Raw genomic sequence first — 27,580 nt, 5'->3', positions numbered from 1 at the left:
CAGAGAGGATGATTGTCTTGAGGATCATCTCGGTTTTGGGAGGGAAGCAGTTTTATTATTTTGATTTCATAGCTGCTCTGTTTTCCTTCTTCTTCTTGGGGCATTAATGTAAGATTAGAGAGAAGAGAAGAAAACAGAGTAGACGGAGAAAAATTTCGAGAAAAAAACAGAGAGTTACCATCATCTTCATATCTTTCTTCTTCTGTATATTCTTTTTGTGAGAGAGAGAAATAAAACAGAATAGAGAGAGAGAGAGAGTAGTAGAGAAACAGAGTGATTTGTAGAGAAACAGAAGATTGTTTTCTAAGTATTTATCTAATACAATCATCTTCTTCAAATTGTTGGTGTTAATTGTGTTTGGATTGAAATAAAAGAAAAGAGAAATTTTTGTGAGAGAAATCAAGAAACAGAGAGTTATAGAAGGAGAGAAAAAGAGTTGGAGAAGATGAGAAAATCATTTTCCAACAGAGAAATCGATTCCAAGAAGATGAGAAAATCGACTTCCCTTAGGGTCTGTTTGTTCTGTTTTCCGGGAAAATCGTAAAAACAGAAGGAAAACTCTTCCCTTAGGGTCTGTTTGGTTGAAAAGCAGGAAATCAGCAAGAAAAGTTATGATTCTTCTTCCATTTTCTCTCTTACTTTTCGTATTTATTTTAAATCTCGATCATGATTAGCTAATAATCTCTCTTCTAGGATTTTATGAAGAAACTAATTCTTGATCTTTTAGATATATTCTTAATTGATTAATTCTTTTGATTGAACGATAAAGTTTAATTTGTTTTAATTTGTTAAATCGGTTATCTTTTCACTATTTATACTTTTCGATTTGATGCATCGTGCTTATGTTAAATCATTTGACGGTTCATACTTATTAATTGATAAATAGTAGTTTAGAAATATATTTTTCAAAAGAAGACAAATACCATTTTATGATCTAAAAACCGGTTTTATCGAAAACATCTCCCGGAATTAGGATAGTTCATTATCCGAAATTCTGAGTTATAAAAAAGAAGAGAATTAACCATTTTAAGTATTTGTTTCTAAAAGTGATTTTATGTGGTGGAATCCTAAACCTTAGACTCCTCTCCCCATTTGAGTTCATTTTCATTTCCGTAATTTTATTCGTTTCAAAATCAAAACCATTTTCAAAATCTTAATATTTCCTAGTTTTAGAATAGATTTCACTTAGTCTCTGAGGAACGAACCGGTCTTACCGGAAATTACAACTTGACACCCGTGCACTTGCGGGTGTAGACCTATTTAGGGTAACCTTTCTAGGCCCATCAACCATTTTTTAAATACTAGTGCTTTACATAAAGATGAATGGGATAAATTCAATTTTTTGATTTCATACAGTAACAAATCCGATTGGGTTCGTTACTGTAATCCATAACTGTAACTCCAAACGAACATTCATTTTTTTTACTATGATTATGTTATTAATGTAGTATAACATAATAAAAAAAATAGAAACTAGGAAATTAACTAAGAATTAAGTTGTCTCACACGTATGATCAATATTTTTATTTTATTTTTGATAATATGTATTTTCGTTACTTATTTAGTTCATTATATCATTGGTTAGATAAAACTACATTCAACTTATTGTTACCAAATGTATTTTACTAGTTTTACGTATAAAAAAGCACTTTCTACAGAGAATACCAAACAACCAAAATTAGCTTGTTTAAGCACTTCGAATAAAGTGCTCTTATAAAAGCAGTTGTGGAAAATTTAAGCTTTCCCAAATGAGGCCCATTGTATTATGTATAATCTCGTTCGGGACTAAAATACTCCACTGCTCAGAACCTCATCATTTCCCTCTCCGTAGTAAACTTCCTTTGCGAAGCTTTAGCTCGATCATCCTTGTTAAGCCTCGACTATGCACTAGCATGAAGCTTTTACTTGACGATCATTGAGGCCAGAGCCTTAACAGTGACGTTTCCTCAAAGTCTCACCCCGATTGTCCTGTAGAGTGAAGGTGTATAAAGTGCGCATGGAGATGGGAAGCTAGTTGTGGATCTTTGTAGAGCTCGAGCTTGACACAAATTTCTTTGCAGTCCATTTGTTGTCCGCTTACTCACCTCTGAAGTAAGAACAACTCCAATCTTCGAGGGGCTTAGGCCCAAAAACCATTTTTTCTTTAATATAATTAAATCAAAGAGCAGTACCTCAAAAATCAACTCCAACCTTGAAGGGGCTTAGGCTTAAAAGTTGTGCATGTGCCGAACACATGTGTGGTATTTCGTGGGTGTGCGAAAAACATGTATCATCTTGAGCATGTGCGAAACACGTGTGTTAACTATTTTCAATAAAAAATTTAGATTTTGAATTCCTCGCCTTTTCTACCCAACCAATTTCAAGATATTACATCTATCAATCTTTTTCTCTCTTCTTTCTTCTTTGCTTCTTCAACTAGTCGAAAGCATGTACAATTTGTATCGTTTTTACGCCTTTATACTCCAATTTTAAAGAATGTTAAAGAAGGAGTTATTTTGATAAAGTAATTCAACCATCTGCTCCTTAATTACAATTAAACAACAATGACCTATAATTACTTGATTGAAAAATTGAATTTAATTAAGTACGACTAAACAACAATGATTAAACCTGACTAAAGATCTATAAGGGGTTTCTTGGGTCTCGTGGAAGACCAATCATGTAAACATCTCTAGTTGCCTTAAGCATTCGTGTACCATCTTCACCGATAGTCCTAAAATCAATCATCATTAAGTTCACACCATTTTAATCTTTAGAATCAATCATCATTCCCTAATTCAACAGACAAAATTAGGAGATATCAATTCCACAAACCTTTCGTCAGACATTTGTTGCGTACATCTTGAGGATCCATTATCTATTATATAAAATAGGTTGCACAGTGCTGACATGGACAAACATCTATTATATAAAACAGGTTGAAGAGTGTTGATTGAGACAAAGATAGAGATAAATCCAACCGTTCGTCCCAGGTCAGCACCAATATCAACCTTCAGATTGTTTCAATTATGATTAACAGTAAAAAATCATTAACTTCTTCCTATTTAAGTATATATAAATCTTGGCCATGTATTCAAAGCAACTCTAATCTTAGCATGAATATCTTTCTACATTTCACTTTATTCTAGATAGACGTGAATGAATGTGATTTAATATTAATGAATGAATGTAATTCACGTGACTGAATAAGAAAACTTTCATCCTCTCTCACTTCCAAACGCCTCCCCATCCTCTCTCTCGAAACTCAAAAGATTGAAACTCCAAAAGGTAAGCCTCCCCATCCTCTCTAAAAAGTCAAAAGATTGAACCTCCAAAAGGTTTAAAGGTTATATTCATTGAAACATCCCAAATTAGTTGTTCTTCTTGATGCTTCTGCAAAGGTAAGGCCATTTTATCTTTCTTCATTCGAATGGTCTTCTTCGTACTCCCTACTAATTTATGTAATCCCAATTCAATTCACGGTCATCAATTTATCGTGGAGATGTTGGTATAGCAATCATTGCTTCAGGGTAGCTGTAATTTTGAGTATGAACAGGTACAATTTTTATACTTCTTGGATTTTAAAAGAGAAAGCCCGATAAGGTAGCTTTTTGAATTCTTTGTTACCTGTATGGATATGACCTCATTCATTTATGGTTTGAACCCTCGGTGAATGAGTAAGTTTAATTTTTTAATTTATCTTTTTCTGATTCATTATTTCCAAATTATCTAAACATTCTTTCTTCTTATTTGATAATTTTTGCGTGCCCTTATTTTGTTGATTCATGCATTGTTAACATCAGTTTATCGATTGCAGGTTGTGGATTATGTAGTTCATAGCCCAAATTATGGGTACCATTTCTAAATCATTTCTTATCCGAGTGTTATGCATTAATCTTATACTTGATCAATTCTTTATGCTAGATTATGGAGTTCTTATTTATTTTTTCTGTATTTCTGTGAGTGGTTTAATTGAGGTTTCTTAATCTCTTTTTCTCGATGTTTCTTTTTTAGCTATTATGAAGAACTTGATGATGGTGAGGATTCTCTCAAGTTTGTGCGGTTTGAGTTGTGGACAATGTTTTATTTATCCTTTGTGAAGAAAATCTATTCAACTTTAAGGTATACTTTAAAAAAAAACTTGAAAGTTTACTAAGTAATGGTACTCTTTCGGCTTGTATTGCATGTCGGAGTGCTCCTAGATATCCGACCACTACACATGATGATCCTATTGTGAAAACAACAATGAAAGTTGGAGAAAATGCAATAACTTCAATTTAAGCGAAAACCTCCTGTAGTTACAACTTACAAGAATGTATCAAAAATTTTCAAAGATGAATGAATGGAGTTATTTAAATGTGGTGATCCTTTGAATTTTTTCGGTTATTCATAGCATCAATAATGTGCATATGTGATTAATAGTTTATTTTTGAAATGCAAACTTATATACCACAAACTAAGAACTGTAGCTGATGTAAACTTCATCGTTTGCTATCTTATTTTTGTACTTTATTGATATCTCTTGTAGGTTGCGATAATTTTGACTATTTAACTTCCTTTATATTCATGGACAATAGAGAAAGACATAACGTATTGCAAATGCAAGTAAGGTTTTTTCTTTTCATTCTTAAAATAGTAGAATATACTGCAGTTCTACAACTCAACTTCGTGGAAATATCGTGACGCAGATTCTAAAAAAGAAACTAAAAAATTCCTCGTGTGAACACTTTGATTTGCTTAAGATATGTTTCAGCTCATTCTTATATAACTTTCATGAAATACCCCATCTGCGTTAAATCATTGAAAGTATAAGGGCATATGTGTGATTCTTTAAACTGTGAATTTTTCTTTTACTTATTTCTGCATCTACACTTCGTGTTTTTAAGCGTACGGTTCAAGTTCTCAACAAATCTTGTGGCCAGTCTTACTCCTAGGCGATGTCAAAGAAACGTCCTATTATATGACAAAAATCATGACTTTTAAATTTATTATAGGATATATATATATATATATATATATATATATATAGTAGGCATAACCCCCGCAATGCCCCTTACGAAATGTGGATAGTGACCATTGAAATTGAGGTTAAGTGATGGATTGAACATAACAAAGTTGCCGAAAAAATATATTTTATCTTACTTATCCTACAACATGAACATACATGTCTAAATTATTTATTTAATAACTAAAAAATTGTTAAAAGGACATCTTTATCTAATAACCCGTAAGTTCTATGATGATTCTTTTCTATCTCTAGGGGCAACGACTTCATCATGCAAAAACATCTGACAAAAATATTATTCCTACAAAAAGAAACAAAGAAAGTACCAATTAAAAACAACGATTGAAGAAACTAATAATGAAAAATGTGAGTTTGATTATGATTTCTCACCATGTCATTTGGCAACCCTTCTTATGTGAGCAACATATTTTGAAATCTGTTTTATGATTCCACCTGCATATTTAAATAAATGCAGACAAACAGTATTGAGATAAAGTCTAATACATAATTGCGAAACTGACGTCATATTATCGACAAATTCATTCCCACCTACAAACAAGCAACCAACCATAATTTACTTGTTAAATGAGATACTCGATCTCCACAAAATCATTAACTGCACATCCTTGCTTTTGTTCGCTATCTATAATCGATAGAGACTATTTCCTAAACCTATAAAGAAGTCATTTTCGAAAGAATCACAATCTCGTTCATCCATTAAGACTACCTTAATTCATAGTTATGAGTGTAAAGGATAAAAGTTATTATAAACAAAAGACGGGAGAGAAAGGGTCAATCAATTACACTTTGCAGATTAAAAAGCTTTTCATTCGTTTACTTCTTTAAAGACAAGACAAGTTCCTTAACAAAACCAAAAAAATAAATATGTTAAGCTCGACCCAACAAAACAGTTACTTGGACAACTCAAATAACTTATTATTGCTCTGTTATATGTACTATTCAAACTAAACAACAAAAAATATTCATTCATTGGTATCTCATACAGTTTGAGCAATAGTTTCCAAACATTTAATTATTCTGATTTCGGTTATACTTAAGTGTTAGCTATAATATGAACGAATTCTTAATCTACCTAAATGAATACATGAAAATAGGGCGTGACAACAACAAATAGTCAAATTACTTTTCTATCAAATTTATTTGGACTAACTAAATGCAGATTTATGTAATTATAGCTGAAAAATATGACACTGAATTGAAGCATAACTTGCGCATAAATATTAGCAAACTTTGACAGATTACTTTGTGGACCCCTATTTCGTAATAGGAGAAGTATATTGCGCTAGAGTATATGTTGATTTAGGCCTGAGCATTAACGAATAGGATCTCGTGCCAAGCTACTACGTCTTTGAGAGTATACAAAAAAAATGGAAATTCAATTGTAAGATTCTAGACACTGAAGCGAAGTATAACTTTGACATAATTAGTATTAGTAAAATTTGACGAATTAGCAGACCTTGACTTTCATATAGGTCTGAGCATTGATGCAAAGACTCTTGCGCCAAGTTACTACGTCTTCCTGAAGTGTACAAAAAAATAATGAAAGATTGAATTGTGCGACTCTACCTACATAGTATTTGAACATACAAAAAGTTTGCTACACAAGCTAACTATAGAAGGCATCACCATTATCAGAATAATCCATTAAGAAGGTGGTGTAACTTCACTTTTTCCTCCTCTTTTGTTTAGAGGATTATCAAAGAAACTCCGTACCACCAATTCAAAGTAAGAAAAAATAGGATCTTTAACAAGAGTAAACTATAATAGGAATTCGAAAAACCATAAACAATAAATTTTGTAATACCTGGTATTTTATTAGTTTTTCTGCATGATGTCTATCTTCTGTACCTGATTCGTCGATAAACTAATCAATTAAGAACTCATTTTTATTTAACAAAAACATGAGATATATTAAATATTTATATACTCTAAATATGCCAAAAGAAGTGGTGAGGATAAACTAACAACCTTTCTCTCAACTTACTAGAGTATTTCATTTTCAATTACAATGTAAGGGGATAAATCGAAGAGAAGATCGCCACCCTAAAGAAATTAACACATGAACTGTAAGATTATTGACGAAGTCCTGATATTATTATATACATCCATGTCCGAAATGTCTGAACTGGACGAGCAATTGAAGCTAACAATTAGAGAGATGAGTTAGTAAGGGACAAGACAAATATAAGATTATTGATGAAATCCTGATATATATTATTATATACATCCATGTCCGAAATGTCACTTAACTAATAACGTCAGATCATATGGTCCATTTTATTCTACTTCTCAATCCGTACTCACCTTCTTTTCTTTTTGAGAAGTAAACGTTCAAGCACCTGCCAAACTATTGAGCGATGGTGGTATCTAGCGGTCATCACATATTCAGCACATATGAAGTCCCATCCGCGATAACTAAGTAAACTAAAGTCGAAAATAAAACAATTAAGAAATAAGTAATGGATCGATACAACCGGAAGACTAAAGGTAGACTAATTGGCTAGACAAATGTAGTGATAACTAAGTAAAATAAAGTCTAAATGAGTAGCACGTGAAGTTCTTAAGTCATTGGAATGTATCTGAAGATAAGTCAACTATAGTAACACTTAATAAGTAAACTAAAATAGGTAACACAAACAGAACGAATTCTCGGAGCTGCTCCTGCTGGACAAGCAATGGGAACAACATTAACACATGCTTCCAAAAGATAAAAAGTATAATACTGGTGTAGATAACCCCTAAATGCATCGCAATATTATACAATGATTCACATCACAGAGGGTTTATTTGGAGGATTGTAAAGTTTGTTTTTAGTGACTCAGTGTCTTTAAAGGTTTCAACGCATTTTGCCTCTTTAGCTACAAAACAATGACGTAATGATTCCATGATTATTAACTTATATCAGTACAAAGTAGGTCATATAAAGAAGATTGAACAACAATACCAACTTGATGCGAACATCTTTCAATGTCAATAGAAAACTATGGGAATCTGCGATGTCTTGAATTTTTGTGTCTTAGACCCTTTGCGATTCTAAAAACAAGTTTGCCTTGCAGGTTAAGAAATATAACATAGTTATATAAAAATCTTCTCTAGGTTTGGAACGAAGATGACACCATGTCTATAAATCATGTGAACGGATTTAGACAAAATAAGTCTGTCTTCCAATGTGTTGATCTAATAAAGTTTTAATAATATCCTCTAGACAACTTTATATAGTTAAAGAAAAAGATTTTAGAGATTATAGTACAAAATATAACATGAATGATAAGGAATTAAGGACTAAGTAGTTAGTCACAAGATTCATAACCACAATTACAACTGATGTCTATACAACAACGTACACTGATATTGAAAAGTGGAAGGTATATGTCACATTTGGTACATAGCCCATCAATTACTAACAAACTCCATCCAGTAGAAGGTTATCTCAATGTTTGATATCAATAATTTGATGATTACTGTGAACTTAATGATTGAGTAATGGGGGGATAGTACCCCTTACATTGTGTTTTAAGTTTGTTCCAAACTAAGTTCAACTCAATTGACCATGATGCAACTTCATTTACACCTACACCACAATCACCCTTTGCTATTCCATTATGCTACAATCCACATGATATATAATGAAGCATTTAATGGGCATACATTACATTATGGCTTTTGAGACATTTAAAAATAAAATAATACTTCTTCCGTCTCATATTAAGAGTCCCACTTTGGAACTCCAACTTTTTTAATATATTTTGTTCTTCTATTTATACCCTTATTTATTGTAGAAAAAAGACTAAAACTCAAGAGAGACTCATTTTTACACCTCACTAAACATTAAAGTGCTTCGATTACAAAAACAAATTCCAACAATTTATAGTTGACTCAAGGTAAGGGCATTGTGGGAAAGTAGATGGATTTTATATGATAAAAAAAAATAGTTAGACTCTTAATATGAGACATCTCTAAAAGGAAAGTGAGACTCTTAATATGAGACACATCTCTAAAAGGAAAGTGAGACTCTTAATATGAGACAGAGGGGTATACACATATATAAATCTGCGCTAAATCAACAACCCTGAATATGAGTTATAATGGATGTACACGGGCAATGCGCACAACTTTAATGATCTTAACTACCTTAATTTATATGCAATCAGTACAATTCATCGGGGAATTTGACCAAACGTGTGCAGCTCATCTAAATAGTGAATGTTGTGGCACTTACCAATAGAACATAAAAAGTGTAAGAGAATGAGTAATAGAAAGCAAAATTAAGGACAATGAAAACTGTAACAATTCATATCTATTCAATACAATTAATTGAGGAATTTTACCATTTTGATTGTGTGAAAAGTAGAAGAATACCTGAATTAGCCGAAAATGAAAATTTAGAGTCAATCACCTTCAATTTGTAGAAAACAAAAATTTCAAAAGACAAAAAAAATTGTTTTAGGTAAAAAAAGAAGGTCTGGTGAGAAATTACAGTTTTATTTATATGTGTGAGTCAAGGAAGTTGAAATGGCGACTGTTTCAGATGAATGATTCAACACTTGGTAAAATAATTATATAGGGAAATAAAATGAAACAAATAAGATAGACGATATGATGGAAATTTGAACCAAAAAACTGAAGTAATCATTTCTATGTATAATTAGTAAGACATAGATGGAGGATGGATGGTACAGAGATATCGAAAACTGAACCAAAATAATAAGATAAATAAACCAGGAAATACGAAGAAGATTAATTGATAAGAAAAAAAAGTTCGTCAAAAAAGAAAAAACCAAGAACTCACTTAGAATTGTAGATACTACTTCACCCATTTGGAATCATAGAGACCATACAATAATTTAACAATAACTAATTTAATTTCAAGCATCAAACCATAATTCAACAATATTAAATCAGAAAAATCTAAACTCTAATCCCTAAACCCAAACCAACCAGCAAGAAAGAGAGGATGGAGAGCGAAGGAAGCTCAAACAATTACAATTTCACAGCTAGAGTTTTGAATCAATTTCATGATGGAGTAATTAAATTAATATCCTAATCAGATGAAAGAGAGGATGGATAGATATTGGAAAGTACTTGAGTAGTGAAGGAAGTTGAAACAATTTGACAATGAGAGAGTTTTGAATCAATTTCATAATGGAGGAGTCATTAGATTAATGTCCTAATCAGATTATTATATCCTAATTAGACTATGATTTTGTCCTAGTCAGCTTTTATGTAATTATTATATCTTAGTCACATTGACCTAATTTGTAATATAGATATACTAGAATGTTGTCTCATAGTCCCTAAGTGTGTGCTACTAAAAGGAAGATGTACATTCAAAATCTTACACTATAATAGCCATTGAATTACTATTATGTGATTATCTATTGAGGTGTTTTCAATGTTCATAAAAAAGGGGGTTTTCATCAAAATGAGAGAGAAGAAGGAGAGTCAGAGAGAGATGAAATTTACAAGTAAACTATAATTCAAACTTTTCACTGTATAGATCATACAAAAATCTCCAATCAATCAAACTCCAATTTCTCCAAACTGCACAAAAAGAATTCCTAAATAAAAAGGTTATTAAAATCAAGAGACTGAAAACGAAATAGCAAATCGATTTAGGGTTTGAAGAGATTTAACAAATGCATTTGAAGATTCGATGAAGAGAAGGAGAGCAAGAATCGTCAAATAGTTAATTTAGAGTAACTCACATAAAGGAACGTCAAGTAGAAAACCAATAAACAGATTAAACAAAGAGTTATTTAAATAAACTGAGTCCATCAGCTCAAATCATAAAACTCGATAAGAAGATGGAGTTTTGATAGAGAGAGAAAGAGAAAGACCTGGTTTGATGAGGATCCGTTGAGTTTCCTGTTCATTCAAAGAATAAACCATCTTAATATGGGATGGCAGTCCTTTGTAAGTGAAGATTAAAATGAACGAAAAAATAAAACCCTGAATCTTAGAATGATCAAAGAAGAAGATCAAATTCACAAATTCTCTCGAACTACGGATGATTTTTAAGGGGAAAGAAAAGGGTGGCGTTTGGTGATGCTTGGTTATGGGTCGTGGTCATCTGGGTGCATGTGAATGGATATTAATGAATTGCTACATGGAAAACATTTGATCTGTAACTGAAACTCTTTTTCTCTTCCTCTTCTTAGTGATAACCTCTTGAGCTTTGAGTTGATTGAACGATTGAGATTGGTCAATCTGTTTGATCAACGACTTAGATTGGTCAATGATTTTATTACAACCAATTAAAGAGCCTATCTCATTACCAATAAATTAGAGTTACGTATAGATAATGGAAGGTCATGATTTATCATGAGATAAAAAAAAGACCAAGATTTATCAGGAGAATCGCAGGTGCCCCAAGGTGACCTCAATGTAAGACATGGTTGTGTTTGTGCCGTAAGCATAAGGAATCAAGTTTCAAGTAAACACTTATGAGTTTCAAGTAAATGGGCAACCTATGATCTACTTCTTGCAAGCAGGTTTCAACAATGACTACAAGGTTAGTATCACCATCATTTTAAGATTCAATTTATATGCTAATAGGTATTTACTGTCACTCCATCCCCACAAAGGATGTGCTCCAAGGTTAGCATGACAATTAATATTGCAAATCTAAGACCAAACTTTAGTTTCTTTCTTTACAAATTGGAATGTTTGAACAATTATCATATAAAGGTTTTCAGTTGCAGCAAATCACTCCTTTTGGCTATTTTTGGGGATTTAGATTAAAATGAATTTAATAATCGTCTCTTCGGTGAGGTTGATTGCAACAACACTGCCAGAGTCAATTAAAGCTTTGAGGTTTTCATGGGGATTTTTCATGTGAACATTTGTATATACATACTCTGTTGAATTCTTATTCAGGAGATTGTTATATATTTTTTCAAGTAAACACTTATGAGTGTCAATTAAACAATTATGAAAAATCAAACTATGTTTAATGTTTTAGCCAAATAATAACATTGTTTTAGCCAAGAAAGTTAACAACGTTCAAGGGTGTACGCTATCGGGGGAGTTCTATCGAACATGTTGTGTGCACATTAGAATCCTTGATCTAGTTATTCAAGTAAACTAAAATGAACTATCAATGAACTACAAATAGTTTTTCCTTGACAATGAACGAAACTGAACTCCACAAAATAACTTAATCAAAAGAATTCTTTGATCTAGGTATTAAGATAAACTAAAAATGATCTAACAATGAACTACAGAATCTAAGTATTTTAGGTATTCAAGTAAACAATTCTAAGAACTATAGAATCTAGGTATTTTAGGTATTCATCAATAAAACGAAAGTCTAAAAATCATATGATCAAACTCTATAGAACAGGAAAAATAATATCAAAATCAGAATAAGAAACTTACCGTTAGTGATCGCTTTAAGAAACTCAATAATCACCTTCTCTCTGTGATAATGAAAAAATATGAATAAGAAGCTCAATAATCAAACTAAAAAAAATCAATAAAGCACTCAATAATCAAAATGTAAGGAACTTACCAATTTCAAAAAACTACAGAATGATTTATGGGTGTGATGCAAGAATTTTATAGTGAGAAATCATCATCTTGAAGGATGAAATCAAGGGAAAAATAGTATCTTTGGGCGTTAGGAATCATTATTTTGGAGTTAAGATAAATTGGCGTTAGGAATTAGAAGATAAATGATTCTCCACTTGATGTGTTACCCACGATTTGTTGAAACTGACGAACGGACATAAATGATTCCATACCCACGATTTGTTGAGAAGATTTTTTTACGGCCAGATCTGCACGATCAATATTTGATGTGAGGAGATTTTTAAGGGCGAGATTTAACGAAAAATGGTGGGTTATTTTTAACCGTCAGATTGTTAAATGTTAATAAGGATGATTTAAGATGGACGACCAGATTTATCTCATTGTTTGTCTCTGGGCATCGTCAAATTCCACTCAAGGCGCCCTGATATGATCCAACGGTTGATTTAAAACGTGATATTAATACTAACAATTACGCTGAACGGCTAATCCAACGGTTGTTATAATGGTTGATCCAACGGTTTATTTGAAAAGTGATATTAATACTAACAATAACGTTCATTATAATGGAAGTTATCTAACGGTTGATATCGGTGTTGATATGGGACGGACGGACGGATTTATCTCCAATGTTTGTCCCAGTCAGCACTTTTCAACCTGTTTTATTATATAGATGTTTTTGTTATCGACTTGACAACGATTAATCAAATTTACTGTATCTGTGTATTTAATGTAGGAACTTGATGTTCCGGCATAGGAACCCGCAATAGCTGTCAATGTCAATTTTGCTTCAATAAAGAAAGAAAATAAAAACCAGTAGTTCTGATGATTCGTCCGTCTTCGAAGAGGTTAGTTTTATTACGAAGATTAAATGTATTGTATTTAAACATAATGTGTATATGTAGGACGCTAAACCTAAGCCTTTTATTAAATAGGCACCAAATGCAACAAATGAATTTGTAACTAAAACGAAAAAAGGGTCAAGTGAGAGATCTATTACGAAGGATAACGACTCCGGATGTCAAAGAAGAAGTGAGCATCTATGTTTTACTCATGTTCAATTTAATTGTATGTCAAATAACCATTTTCTTTGAGTTTTATGTACATAAATGAATCACGAATGTTATGTTTGTTAGAGTTAATCTATTATATAAAATAGAATGAAGAGTGATGACTGGGACAAAATTTGGAGAAACCAAAGACAAATCCTGAGATAAATCTGGCCGTCCATCTTAAATCTAACCGCTAAAAAATCTAAACGTTAAAAATAACTTCAAATCTCACCATAAAAAAAGTAACCCTTAAATCTATTATATAAACGTAATTATATGGTAAACCTTCATCAACCTTTAGATCCCTTCTATTATCCATCCAACTCTCATCAATTGTAGTTATTCCTCATGAAATCTCTAATCAAATTTTAAGGTGTTTTATTACAAATGCATGGCCCACCATTTTGAGTTTAACGGTTTGCTTCATCTCCCTTGCTAATCAATTCAATCCACACATAAAATGTGGTTTATTAAACTGAAATTTTGTCAATAGGTCAGTTACAATTCTATCCATCTATCTTGCAATTTCTGAAATCTTAAATTAACCATTAAGATATCAGTTTGAAGGTTCTTAAAATTCCTCAATCCATCGGTTACAATTTATATCCCTCTATATTCACTGACGTCTCCTTCTTCATTCTTAAATACCACAATCCAGCAGTTACAATCTCTATCTTCATCAAAAAAAAAATTACAATCTCTAATCCTATATAAACCAACTTTTTCTTAATCTGTCATCACCATATTCATTGACCACAACCGTTACCGGTGACTACCACCTTCACGAGTACCCATCAGGCCACCACCACTAATTATTTGTATCATCCTCTTTTCCATCTTATTTTTCTGGAGATCTCTTAGCTACTGAACAATCTCCTGTTTCATTGATCCTTGGAACAAAGTAGTTCCAAATCGTGAACCGAAGACTTCATTATCTTTTGTGCAAACTTTTTTTACTCTCTATTTTATTGGTTTATGTTGTTGAGATGTAGATGTCTGTATGTGAAGATAGATTACATATAATGTTGATAATTGTCTCTAGGTTTTCTGTTTGTTTATTTAGGTAATGAACTAATTTATGTTTTCAGATATGTTACTTTATTTTAAGTCTGATTCATTTTCACTACTCTTATATTCAAGGAGAAGTCTACAAAGTAGATTAATCTAAAAGCTATTTGTCTATTGTAACCTTCACTTCATCCATTAATGGCCTTCTCCAGATCAAAACATATGTAACACAATAAGGTTATTGATAGGTTCAAATTGTGGTAATGTGCGTGCTCAATATCGATCTATTTGTTCAAATCCAAGATAGTTCCGAAGATTGTCATATCAAATCCAAGAACCCTTCATTTTTTTATGTCAGCGATGTAAATGATTATAGGGTTTGATGATTATTAATGTGCTTCAATTCAAGAGATGGTGGTTGCTTATGGTGGTTGCTTATGGTGGTGATGATGGTCGGTGTTCATAAAGGTGATGGTCGCCAATGAAAATGGTGGTCAGGCGTGAAAGTGGTGATGAAGAAGAATAAAAGTAATCACAGAGCTTGATACCAAAAGAACAATTAGTAATCAAAGCACCATTATTCTCATCAAAAAAAAAGAAAATCAAAGCACCATTATCTCTTAAAGATGGCCAATTGGCCATTTAGAGAGAGAGAGAGACAGTAAGCAATGCTAAGATAGTTTTTTTTTGTTTTTTGTATGAACCAACTAAAAAACAAGTCTTTTAACAAAAAAAAAAAAAAAAAACTAAAAAACAAGTCATTTTTTATATTCAAGCTCTGCAACTCCACCATTTCAGACGTACCTAAAAATTCTTACAAACTAAGCTCTTCTTCAGATTTGCTCGACAGTGGAAGATTTCGAAGTTAAATTTTAAAACCTTTATCTCTTGTTAAATTAATAAACATATTGTTTTGGGTTTGTTGGGTGAAGATATTCAATTATCTTTTTATTTAATAATAATGTGATTAATAATTTAAATCAATGAAACAGTTCAGAAAACAAAATCGTTTTCAATTGTTCTAGCTTTAAGTTACCAAAATCTTCGATACGCAAGTTCAATTGGGATAGATGTCTCCTTCATCAATAGTTGTTACATCTTGAATTGTACCTTTTTACATTATCCTTGGTAGCAACACGAGGGGAAAGATTAGTAATATTGTCTACAATTTGTTGTTCATTTTCAGTGTATTCAAAATCTTTATTCTAAGATCCTCAAAATCGGGCAAAAAAGGTCCATAAAGAGTCTTTTACTTAAGTTGACACTGGTGAATCTCACAGACAAATAACCCAACTAACTCAAACTATTAAAAATTGATCAAATCTTTCAACCACAAGTGCAAGAAACTTATGAAGCCATATTTCTATGTATGCAATCTCAAATTCAACTTTTTTTCTTTAGCAAAATAATATCAAACAAAATTTATTTGTTCTTTGAATTTTCGTATCTTGGTATAGTGCTTATAATTGTCTGTGCCCTATGGGCACGGGTTATACCTAGTTAGTTTATAAAAAGTAATGTTGAGTCTAATATAAATGTGAACATTGGAATAGTACAAATGTTATGTTGGACGAGATTAGTTTATTCGCAATTTTATGATATTTAAAGGGCTTAATTTCAAAATGCCTCGATATTATAAAAGTTGGAGGACATGATTGTGTGGTTTCCTAATCCACTATACAAAATTGGTAAACAAGATGATAAACGAATGAAAATGTTATGTTAGATTATTAGTTTATCCCCAATTTTATGATATCTAAGTGGCTCAATCCTGATAAGTTACGCACTTCAGGGCTAAAGTATCTTTAGTTGCACAAAATGAATGAAAATGCTTGCTACCTCAAGTTTTTTTGTGGAGAAATAGTTTCAACAAAAACTTGTTTGGCATTTGAATCTCATTCACATGAATTTGTTGACTTGTTTAAGAGTTTTAAGCAGAGTACTTAAACGAAAAAAATATGCATCTTGTATCATGTCAAATTTAACTTCTCTGACATTCCAACAAATCTTACGCAGCAATTAAAGTGAAAATGAATACAATTGTTTTGTCAGAATGACATATTGAGACCTTAATAAAAACTTAACTTTTCAATCTAATAAACTTTAAAAAGATTTGTTTCCAGAAATATGGTGTGACAGATTTACACACCTCTTCTCTGAATTTCTTTCTTTAATTTATCACTTTGGTAGTATACTTATTTGGGTAAAGTGTTCTATTGAGATATATATACGTGCTGGAGGCACGGGTTATACCTAGTCTATATTGTAAAACAAAAGGAATTTATGCTGACTGGGACAACATCTTTCTTTAATTACGAATATTGTCTAAACACCATTCTTTTTATTATAAATCTTACCCGTTCTTTCTTTTTCTGTAACGTTTTGACCTTTATACCAATCATCTGTGTATACACTCTTCCATACATTAATATGAATTATCTTTAACACCCCTTATATATACATTAATACACATAAATATGTCTTCCCAACTTCCTCCTATGTAGCTCCTCTTTCCCCTGTATAAAGCAATCTCACCTGCCTGTTTTTCTCCATTTACAACCCAACATATTCTCATGTATTTTTCTCTCTTAATTCTCTATTTCTTTTTGTCAGTCTAAAATTCCTATTGGGTTCTCTTTATTTTGCAATTGTTAATAATTTTTTTGTGTTTCAGTATATATGATCTTATGAGCTTTAATATTTATGTTCATTTTAGGTGTAACTGTAGTGTGCTCTATGTTTTAGTATTAGATTTTTTGTAGTAGATCCACACCGAGCTTTTGTATTTTTGGAGTTTTAAATTTATTTAATTTTGTTAAATCTACTTACATGTTTGAAATGCTATAATATATTTGGTCATATCCGGAGTTTGAGCTTCGGATTTTGGTAGGTTTGTGTGTTTATTGGTCATACCCGGAGTTTGGGCTTGGGTTTTTGGTAGGTTTGTGTGTTTATATAATGAAATGTGTTATGTGCTACAGTGAATATGGCGGCGTTTTCTTATTTGATTTTGTTTTTATACAAGTAATATTCTCAGCGGGTGTTACAATTTTATGTCTTAACGATCGATGATGACAAAATTAAAAAGATAAATGTAAAAATAGATATTTGAAATGTTATTTTGAAGGTTTGTATTTATTTAGTTATATTTGTTTCTCTTATTACTGTCTTCACAAGAATTACAATAGAATTTAATGAACCGAATGTTATGAAACATAATTAATAAGAGTTATTATCTTTTTGGCCCCCTACTTTATGACCAACTTCCTTTATGACCCCCTATCTTTCGTAAATTCGAATTTGAATTTACGAAAAACAAGAGGCCAAAAAGGAAGTTGGTCACAAAGTAGGAGCTAAAAAGGAAATAACTCGATTGATAAAAATTGATGCGCAATTTATCGAGATATTTACTGAAATTTATCGCTGCGTGATTTTTCTTTTTGAGATTTTCATTTTCAAAATATGAATTATACTGCCTTATATTTTAAAATATATATTTACCAAAATTTGGATTTTCTGGAATTTTATATGGTTCGAATATCTTAATTATTATTAGATAAGTTCACATTTTTAGGTTTACATCATACCTAATAGATATCGACCTTATGAGATATAGGTTTATATTTTTTTTTCTGAGGAAATTTATCATATCCAAACTGTCTGTGCCCTTTAGACACGAGGTATATATAGTATGAAAAAAATAGATAAAGTGAGAGATAATTATATAACAGATAGAAAGAAAATAAGAGAAAAAATGAGCGTGGGAGTGAAGTATGGGAGACCCTACGGTCATGTGGGAACCAATTCTAAAAGACTCAATTGAGTCTACAAGTAGGGTTGACTTAGCTCCTTATCGGGGTTGAGCCTCAGCTCAGCCCCAAGAGGAGTCGGTTGGAGTAAGGGGTTGAGGAAGCCTAAAATTTGAATTTGGGCCTTCGCCCCTTACGATTGGAGTTGCTCTAATAGTTTACCTGTAACACCCCTATTCTCTATATATGTCAAATTAGGTGGAAATAACAAAAACTCTAGGTCAATTTGGGGTTGGGCCTAATATGAAGAGTAAGTTAGTGTGGGCTTAAGCATCATAAAAATAGAAGTGGGTTAGAAGGAAAACTAGGGCTGCTTGAGTTAATTATATAAAAAAGGGTCTAGAGCTCTTTTTGTAGATCTAAAACAAAACTTAGAGAGAGAAAGAGAAATGGTATTCTTTGGAGAAGATTTTGATGAATAAATTGAAGAAATCTATGTATTGTTTATGTTATGGTTAGTATATCTTCAACAAGCCACTCTTAGTGAATGAAGAATGGATAAAGAAGAAAAGAGGTAGAGATGGAGTTCTCTAGAGAGAGAAAGAGGCATGATTGTGGTCTTGATGTCATCTAAGGCAAAAGAGGTAGATTTCTTATCTCCTAATTCTTTTGTAGGCTTTTTCAATTGATTCCATGATAGGTTTAGTATTGTTAATCACATAAAGTTCTATAAAGAATGATTGAATGATTTAGATATTAGTTCTATCTTGAATTCCATAAAATATCTATATAGGACAATGTTTTGATCTAACTTCAAAATTAGATCTGGATTGATTGGTAATGAATCTAGGTGTCTATCTTATATGGTTAGAAAGGTCTGTTTGTCTACTTTCTATTGGTTCAAACGGTGAGTTAATTGGAGTTCCGAGCGAAAAGTTACGATAGTTTTCGTACGAGGTGTCAGAGCAGTCCCTATTGTATTTTTGTCTAGATTAAAAGTAAATCTGGTACTGATTGATAATGAATCTCGATGTGTATCTTATATGGTTGGAAAGGTCTGTTTGTCTACTTTCTAGTGGTTCAAACGGATAGTTAATTGGAGTTCCGAGCGAGGAGTTATAATAGTTTTCGTACGAGGTGTCACAGCAGTCCCTACTGTATTTCGGTGTAGATTAAAATTAGATCTGGTATTGATTGGTAATGAATCTCGATGTGTATCTTATATGATTGGAAAGGTTTGTTTGTCTACTTTCTAGTGGTCAAACGGTGAGTTAATTGAAGTTCCGAGTGAGGAGTTATAATGGTTTTTGTACTAGGTGTCGCTACAATCTCCAATGAACGAATTGATTGAGATAATTCACATGGTTTCTATTCTTTAAGCAATGTATTTCCTAGGTATATGATACCTTATATTGGTGAGTCTATATTTGTTAACTATTATTGTTATTTGTTTGTTTAAGGTTGTGATCCACGTGGAGATCTATTATGAGTATCATCCATTTTGATTTGTCATGTGTTGTTGGCTTGAATGGTTTGGTGAACTGGTTTGTAATTCTTTATTAGAGCCAATATTTGTGGTGTGATGTTATTATGATTGTATGATGCTATTATGTGTGTGATGCGATGGATGTGATGGAGGGTTGAATGAGTTTATGTGGTTGGTTCGACCCTCTCTACCGGAAGTGATGTAGGTATGGAGCGTATGGGGTCGGCGCTAACACAATGGATGACCTTGTGGGCCACACTCTCATTCGACTTATGTTTGTTGTATGATGCTATGATGTGATGGAGGGTTGAATGAGTTTATGTGGTTGGTTCGACCCTCTCTACCGGAAGTGATGTAGGTATGGAGCGTATGGGGTCGGCGCTAACACAATGGATGACCTTGTGGGCCACACTCTCATTCGACTTATGTTTGTTGTATGATGCTATTATGTGTGTGACGTGATGGAGGGTTGTATGAGTTTATGTGGTTGGTTCGACCCTCTCTACCGGAGGTGATGTAGGTATGGAGCGTATGGGGTCGGCGCTAACACAATGGATGACCTTGTGGGCCACACTCTCATTCGACTTATGTTTGTTGTATGATGCTATTATGTGTGTGATGTGATGGAGGGTTGTATGAGTTTATGTGGTTGGTTCGACCCTCTCTACCGGATGTGATCGAGGTATGGAGCGTATGGGGTCGGCGCTAACACAATGGATGACCTTGTGGACCACACTCCCATACAACGTGGACACCAACTTGTCATATCATTCGACGAGAGTTGGATGATTGTGTCTTTTGGCATAATGTTTTGTCGACTTAATTGTCAAGTTAGGGTTTTATAAAGGTCTAGCTTGGTGAATAGTGTGATCTGTTTATATCTATTGAAAAGGAGAAAGATTATTATCACGAGAGTTAATATTGGATTAGAATACGAGGACGTTGAAAGCCTAATAACCAAGAACATAAGTTACTAATTTCTACATGCGTGTGGTAAATCTCGTTGTATTATGTTAGTTGTCACGTTAAATTTCAGATAACGCTAATAATGAATATGAATGAAATACTTCCTTGATTGGGGATTGAGCTTGCCTACCCGAGACTTAGGTTTGAGGAAATCTACTGCAGTTGGGTTTTAACCCAGCTATTTGATTTTTCAGGTATTGTTTGTGCACTCATGGTAGGCGTCGCTCGTGGATCCAGTTTGAAGGTCTCAAATCTTCGATTTCAAGGCGGCTTGAGATTTAGGATTTGGGGCGTTACATTACCGCCGGGTCACTCTTTGGCCCATTATTTAAGAGTCATCCCACCTCCACACCCTTCAACAGTAGTGACACTCTCCGCGATAAATTTATTGTCGGAGGTGTTTAATGAAAATTCGTCATAGAATCGCCCTGCCGATTGGAACAGTTAGAGGAGCTCCTGTATAAATCATCTCTGACAAGAGAGCGACACCTTCAGATGCTATCGACATGAATGCATCAATGCTTTGCCTAGTAGGTCACATTAGCTTAATGAAATTTTGAGAAACTCCGACCATTATAAATGAAGGTCATCCAAACATGTGTGTTTCTTTACTATGTGAGATTAAACCATTTCTATTCTCTCTCTGTTCTTGAATGGGTATATAACAAAATGCAAGTAATGTTAGACAAATACTATGGGTCGAGTGGGCATGGGGTGACAATTAAAATTCGAACCCAAGCTCTTTATTTCATCTGGTCGGTCAGATTGGACCAACCTTTGGGTTTTGAGTGTCTACGAACTCCAACTGACTATGGCGACCATGACTGGTTTAGGGTTCTGGGACTTTTTTCCGAAGCGTAGAACTTCCCAACCGAAGCGCACCAGACTAAATTGACATAGAACTTAGTCGTATAAAGGATTAAGAATAAGGGAAATGATATTTGGCCCAAAAATGGGCCCAATCACAGCTAGAATGCTGATGTAGTCGACTTAGGGGTGGAAATCGGTCCGGACCGGTCGGTATCAGACTCTAACTTCATCGAACCGGTCGACTCGGACATAAACTGTTGGTGACCACCTATTTACTCGGGTGGACTCGGACGGTCACTCTCAAGAATTCTTTGTCCATTGACCGTCCAAGACCGTTTATTTTACCGGTCCAGTCGGACACCGGACGGTCTCGGTCCGGACTTTCCAATAAATTTACTTAATTCAGAACTTTATTTTTATTACCACAAACAAAATTACTTACAAATGAAGATGTTTAGCCAAGAAATCAAAAGTAAATATAAAAAAGAAAAGACACAGTGGATCATCATTTGACAAGATATAATTAAGCCATGCACCAATGTTTGGTCTTCCAGAGGACTATATGACTATAGCCAACGATCATCATATATTCATATGTCTATAAAATTCAACGGTCAACTTCTAAAAATGAGGACAGTTTAGTCGGTCAACCTATTCGGTCACTCGTACCGGTCGGTCAGCGGTCGGTCCTTCGACATAGAATTTTGACCGTGACCGTCCGCCAATTCTTTCGGGCCGGTCGGACACTGACCGTTATGACCATCGGGTGTCCATGGACACTTTTTATCTCGGTCGAACGGGTCGGATAGCGGTCTTCCGGATCTTTTTCCCACCCCTAAGTCGACTCCCGTGGCCCCAAGTTTCTCTCTGAATTCCTGGACTAATATGAGCAGGGCACATCAGCTTTCGGCCAGTGATCGACCCCATTTTTGGCTAGTGATCGACCCCATTCTTCAACTCCAATCCTGATTTTATTTCTTTATTTTTGAGGCAGAAGTTTTCCTTACAAACGAATCGGTGAAGGAAAAGAAGTCTTTCTTGTCGGACTTCAATTCATGGAGATCGACTCCCCACACAGAGAAGGTAACCTCTACCTATCTTCTTTCCGTCCATCTTTCTCAGTTTCATAAGAGGTTTGTTTTTTCTTCTTAGGTTTTGAGTTGTTTAAGTATGCAGTTAAATACAACTTCAATTATTATTTGGTTGTTTTGTTTGGCTAATTCCCTAAACAAGAACTGATGAAAATTTGTCTTCTCTATGATTCATGAGGTTTAATTCTTCTAGATACTTGAATTTTATAATTAGAGCTAATTTCATTTAGGGTTTTAGGTTAATTGCTTACTTCTGTTCAGTGGGTTATTCGAGTAGGGTTTTAGTAAGAGCAGGTTAATTTTATAATGAGTTCTTTCAGATTTTCTCCACTTATTATGACCAACAATACACCAAGAGTTTACTGTTTTTATTATATTACTATCAAATTATAAAATATCAATAAATTCAGAAATTTCACATTGTAGTACACGAATACGGTTATTGGTCTATTTGTATCAGATGGTAACTAATACATAATACAATAGAAATTAGATATTGTAAATAAACAATGATGAATGACTGGGATTTAATCAAGGGCAAAGGTTAGTGACAAAACCCTAGAACTTAAATTTTAAAAATTCAGATTTCACTTCTAGAAACGGGAACAGTAACTCTTTGCTAGGCCTCATTCTCTAATCTATATCTCTAATTTGACGCCCTAGGTCCAAGCCCAACTAGCATAGGGTTTTTGTTATTTGCGAAGGCTTCACGAGCCCACCCAAAAAGCCTCCACGCCAGCCCGGGGCGGAGTCAGGATCGGAGCCTAACCCTGGCTAGCCTGGAAAGCATGAACTGCGCCAGATGGGCTAATAGTCCGTCTAGTTATTCCAGACTCAGCAATAAACATGAGAACATAATCACCAAAAGAGTTAAAAGGTTTAATTAGTAAATATAGATTTTCATCAACTTTTAACACATTAAAAAAACATGATCAATATACATAAGTGTTTGTGTTAGAGATCAACAAAAATTTATGTGCAATCTACACTGATCTACGCGAAATCTACCTTAGTAAGAGTTAAAAAAAATGCTTTTAGACTCCTCGAGTATTTCTTCACTGACTTGTTCTGTTTTAGTTCTACTTATTCTCTTCCTCTACAAAAATAGATGACAGAGAAGAAGAATAACATAAAATGAGAAAAATAACACCACATTGACAATTTCTCTGAAACACGGAACATTTTTCAAATCCATAACTGAAGAACACTAAAACCCAATAAAATATTGTGAGAACCCACAACGAAAATATCTGGATTTCTTTGGATTTAGAGATGAATGGGGGATGAACAAGCAAAGTGAAAGGTGTATATAAGAAGGAAAACTACCAAAGAACAACAAGTTATTGACATCTCATTCCGTTTCATATACTCCTACATTTTAGATTTTTAATTAATGGTATATGTGTTTTATGGTGAAACTGAATAGGATATGTTAGTTCAGAATTCGGGCATATATCTGCGTTATTGATTCTTACATATATTTTGTAATCTTTGACTCAGTTTTGACAAATTGCAGAGGGTGAGCCATTGGAACCTCCGGTTTCAATATCGGAAAAGCTTTCGAGATTTAAAAAGGAAACATGGGAAACATATAAAATGAAACCAATCTCTTACTGGATTCTACTAATTCTAAGCTCTGGATCAATGCTTGTAGCTTTTCCTGCTTCAAGTCTCCTGTCTCGTCTATATTTTGCTAATGGCGGAAAAAGTAAATGGATCATCTCATGGGTTGCAGTTGCCGGGTGGCCTCTAACCGCTTTATTCTTACTCCCTTCGTATGTTATCCTCAAAATGACACCAACTCCTCTTACCTTAAAACTCACTATTTCGTATACTGTTTTGGGTTTTCTAAGTGCTGCCGACAATCTTATGTATGCTTGGGCTTATGCATATCTACCAGCATCAAGTGCTTCTCTTTTAGCATCATCTTCGTTAATATTTTCCGCAATTTTTGGTTATTTCATTGTAAAAAACAATTTAAATGCATCCACCATAAACGCTATTGTGATCATTACTGCTGCAGTTGTTCTTATTGGCTTAGATTCCGACTCAGACAGGTTTAGTACTGTCACTAATAGTCAATATAACATTGGATTCATTTTCGATATTTTGGGATCAGCCCTTCATGGATTGATTTTTGCTCTGTCAGAGTTGGTTTTTGTGAAGTTATTAGGTCGAAGATCTTTCCTTGTTGTAATGGAACAACAAGTAATGGTTTCTATATTTGCTTTTATTTTTACGACAATTGGTGTAATTGTGAATAAGGATTTTAAAGGGATGAATTATGAAGCTAAAAGTTTCAAGAATGGAGAAGCTTCTTATTATTTGGTTCTGATTTGGGCTGCAATTACTTTTCAGTTGGGAACCCTAGGAGGAACTGCAGTTCTTTATTTGGCTTCAACTGTTTTAGCAGGTGTTCTAAATGCAGTTAGAGTTCCTCTCACTAGCATAGCTGCTGTTATCTTATTCAAAGATAAGATGAGTGGGTTTAAAATTCTATCATTGGTTATTACGTTCTGGGGATTCGCATCGTACGTTTTTGGTTATTCTTCTGTAAGTCGAGCTCCTTCGAAATGATCACCGTCTTATTTAGTCACTTAAATTTGATTATATATACGATATACCTTTGTTGTGATACAGTTTGTGAAAATATAAACAGATAGAGAAAGTTATGTAGTCATGCGTTCTTTAAGAAACTGTTTTTGTTCTTGAAGCTGTGAACGAATTATTTATATATGAAACGAGATAGAACACAAGCACCTCCATGGCCCTGCCAAAGAATATCATAGGTTTTCACTAGACCAGGTTAGGCGCCAAATCAACCCAACGGACGCAGCCAAATTATATGATATGGTGCTACCTTATAATTGAAGTTCGACAGATAAGAGTTTTTTCATTTTTTACATCAGTAATGGATGAAGCAATTAATATCCGGAGAATGTTAGCATCGACTAGAGAAAGCTTTTATGGGCAACTTGGGTAAGTCATACTTGAGGGTTGTGTTGAAAGTGTCTTGAATATGGGTCGATATCTAACCCAGTTTGTGACCCGCCACCCGCTTACAGGAACGAAAGTCTGGACCGGTTAGCAGAGCTAGTACGCAAAGCAGAGCTTGTATGCGAAGCAGGTGCTTATGTAAGGCAGTCAGAAATGTAAAGGGTATCTATGCATATCTCGGAAATTCGAAAGAGAGAGTCGGTGGGTCGGTGGGATTAGGGTTTCCTGTGACTATATAAACAAAAACCATAGGGACCTCTTATTCATTCTCAATAATCCTTTGTGTAACTTGTTTTCTTATCATAGTAGAAATCATCGCGCTGTTGTTCACCGTGAAGTAAATTTTACAAATCGAATCACGTAATTCTCTAATATTATGTTTGATTATTTACTTTGCTTCCTTGGTTTCTTGATTTCGTCATAGTAATTAAGGAACCGGTTTGTTTGGTAAGATTGTTTTAGTTCTCAAAACTCATCAAATCAGGGGAGATGTTCTTCTTGGTAAGTGTTCTTTTTGTAATCAGTTTTGATATTTTCTCATGTATGCTGGTTAGTTTCAGGGCTAACATCATTAGATACCAAAGTAACTTAACTTGGGATATGTTGATACCATCACAACCAATATATAAAATATTGTTTTGAGGTCTCTTACTCAGTACATGGGAGGCAATATCCCAACATAATCTCACGTCAATCTATGCAGCTATCACCTATAACTATAAGAAAGTCACCCACAGAACTAAATTAAATGGATGGTTCTGATTGACCTTTTCCATGATGTATATACCAAAATAATATGGGTTATTTCCCTAATGGCCCCCTACTTTGTGACCAGCTTCCCGCCTGGCCCCCTACTTTACGAGAAATACCCATATGGCCCCCTTCCGTTATAACACCGTCACTCTCTCTCCTCCATCATGTTTTCTCTCTCTGCCAACTCACTCCACATCATTTGTTACGCCACCTCATCACCTTCTCCGGCAGAGGTCGCCGGCCGGCCAAATTTCCAGCCGGCGACCTTCAAACTAAAAAAATGTTTTTTTTTTTTCTCTCTTCCTCTCTCTCTCTAAAATTACTCCGGCGAAGGTCTCCCTTCGCCGGAGTGGTCTGTTCTTGAAGAACAGACCAGATCTGTTCAGTGAAGAACAGATCTCGGTCTGTTCTTCACTGAACAGACCGAGTCTGTTCTTCACTGAACAGACTCGGGTCTGTTCTTCAAGAACAGACTCGGGTCTGTTCTTTTTCACTGAACAGATCTGGTCTGTTCCTTGAAGAACAGACCACTCTGGCGAAGGGAGACCTTCGCCGGAGTAATTTTAGAGAGAGAGAGAGGAAGAGAGAAAAATTTTTTTTTTTTTTTTTTTTTTTAATTTGAAGGTCGCCGGCCGGAAATTTGGCCGGCCGGCGACCTCTGCCGGAGAAGGTGATGAGGTGGCGTAACAAATGATGTGGAGTGAGTTGGCAGAGAGAGAAAACATGATGGAGGAGAGAGAGTGACGATGTTATAACGGAAGGGGGCCATATGGGTATTTCTCATAAAGTAGGGGGCCAGGCGGGAAGCTGGTCACAAAGTAGGGGGCCATTAGGGAAATAACCCAAATAATATTCAAAATAGTAAAATAACAACAAGCGTTTCAGGTGAAAATATATATAAGGACTAATGCGTTTTCTTTTAACTAATCATTTTATTGGTCAAAACTATTTACAGAGCTACTTTGGCTATTTACAAAATCCAAAAGTTGAAGTCTTTTCACTTTCTCTGTAAATAAAGTTTTGCTATTTACAGAGCACATAGGGACTAAAATCAAAATTTGATAAGGATCAAACTGAAAAAAAATTATTAATTACAGACTAGAAGATATTTTATTTCCTTCATTCCTAAACCCCAC

The 27,580-nt window shown here is 33.9% G+C and overlaps 1 protein-coding gene and 2 long non-coding RNA genes across 13 annotated transcripts; 2 read left to right on the top strand and 1 right to left on the bottom strand.

Annotated features, from left to right (window-relative positions):
• The first annotated feature begins 3,395 nt into the window (after window positions 1-3,395).
• On the top strand, window positions 3,396-4,164 carry LOC147531003 (uncharacterized). Its single transcript, XR_015227708.1, has 3 exons — window positions 3,396-3,535; window positions 3,797-3,831; window positions 3,994-4,164. It is a non-coding gene; the product is annotated as an uncharacterized LOC147531003 (long non-coding RNA).
• Window positions 4,165-5,093: 929 nt separating this feature from the next.
• On the bottom strand, window positions 5,094-12,712 carry LOC147531002 (uncharacterized). 10 transcript variants are annotated; one of them, XR_015227764.1, is made up of 10 exons: window positions 12,516-12,712; window positions 12,383-12,423; window positions 10,843-10,870; window positions 9,365-9,401; window positions 7,310-7,429; window positions 6,974-7,048; window positions 6,810-6,853; window positions 6,462-6,524; window positions 5,375-5,437; window positions 5,094-5,285 (listed from the first exon to the last, which is right to left on the bottom strand). It is a non-coding gene; the product is annotated as an uncharacterized LOC147531002 (long non-coding RNA). The 10 variants fall into 10 exon arrangements; XR_015227766.1 differs by having other exon boundaries at window positions 6,990-7,048; XR_015227761.1 differs by having other exon boundaries at window positions 6,974-7,429.
• Window positions 12,713-22,518: 9,806 nt separating this feature from the next.
• On the top strand, window positions 22,519-25,401 carry PUP5 (purine permease 5). Of its 2 annotated transcripts, none has more exons than XM_086650638.1 (2): window positions 22,519-22,686; window positions 24,211-25,401. In XM_086650638.1, the coding sequence occupies exons 1-2, from the start codon at window positions 22,659-22,661 to the stop codon at window positions 25,269-25,271; spliced, it is 1,089 nt and encodes a 362-aa protein (XP_086506764.1). In that variant the 5' UTR covers window positions 22,519-22,658; the 3' UTR covers window positions 25,272-25,401. The 2 variants fall into 2 exon arrangements, with proteins under 2 accessions (XP_086506764.1, XP_086506765.1); XM_086650639.1 differs by having other exon boundaries at window positions 22,552-22,686; window positions 24,195-25,401.
• Window positions 25,402-27,580: the final 2,179 nt, after the last annotated feature.

Source organism: Eschscholzia californica, unplaced genomic scaffold (genome assembly GCF_041429995.1).
Source record: "Eschscholzia californica isolate CP2 unplaced genomic scaffold, dmEscCali1.0.p SCAF_6, whole genome shotgun sequence".
Lineage (NCBI taxonomy): Eukaryota > Viridiplantae > Streptophyta > Magnoliopsida > Ranunculales > Papaveraceae > Eschscholzia > Eschscholzia californica.
This window is presented reverse-complemented; position numbering and strand designations above follow the sequence as displayed.

Bases quoted from the DNA above. Each gene is read 5' to 3' on its own strand.
- PUP5 (XM_086650638.1), top strand. From the start codon at position 22,659: ATGGAGATCGACTCCCCACACAGAGAAG. The intron at 22,687-24,210 runs GTAACCTCTACC...GACAAATTGCAG, and splicing joins CGACTCCCCACACAGAGAAG to AGGGTGAGCCATTGGAACCT.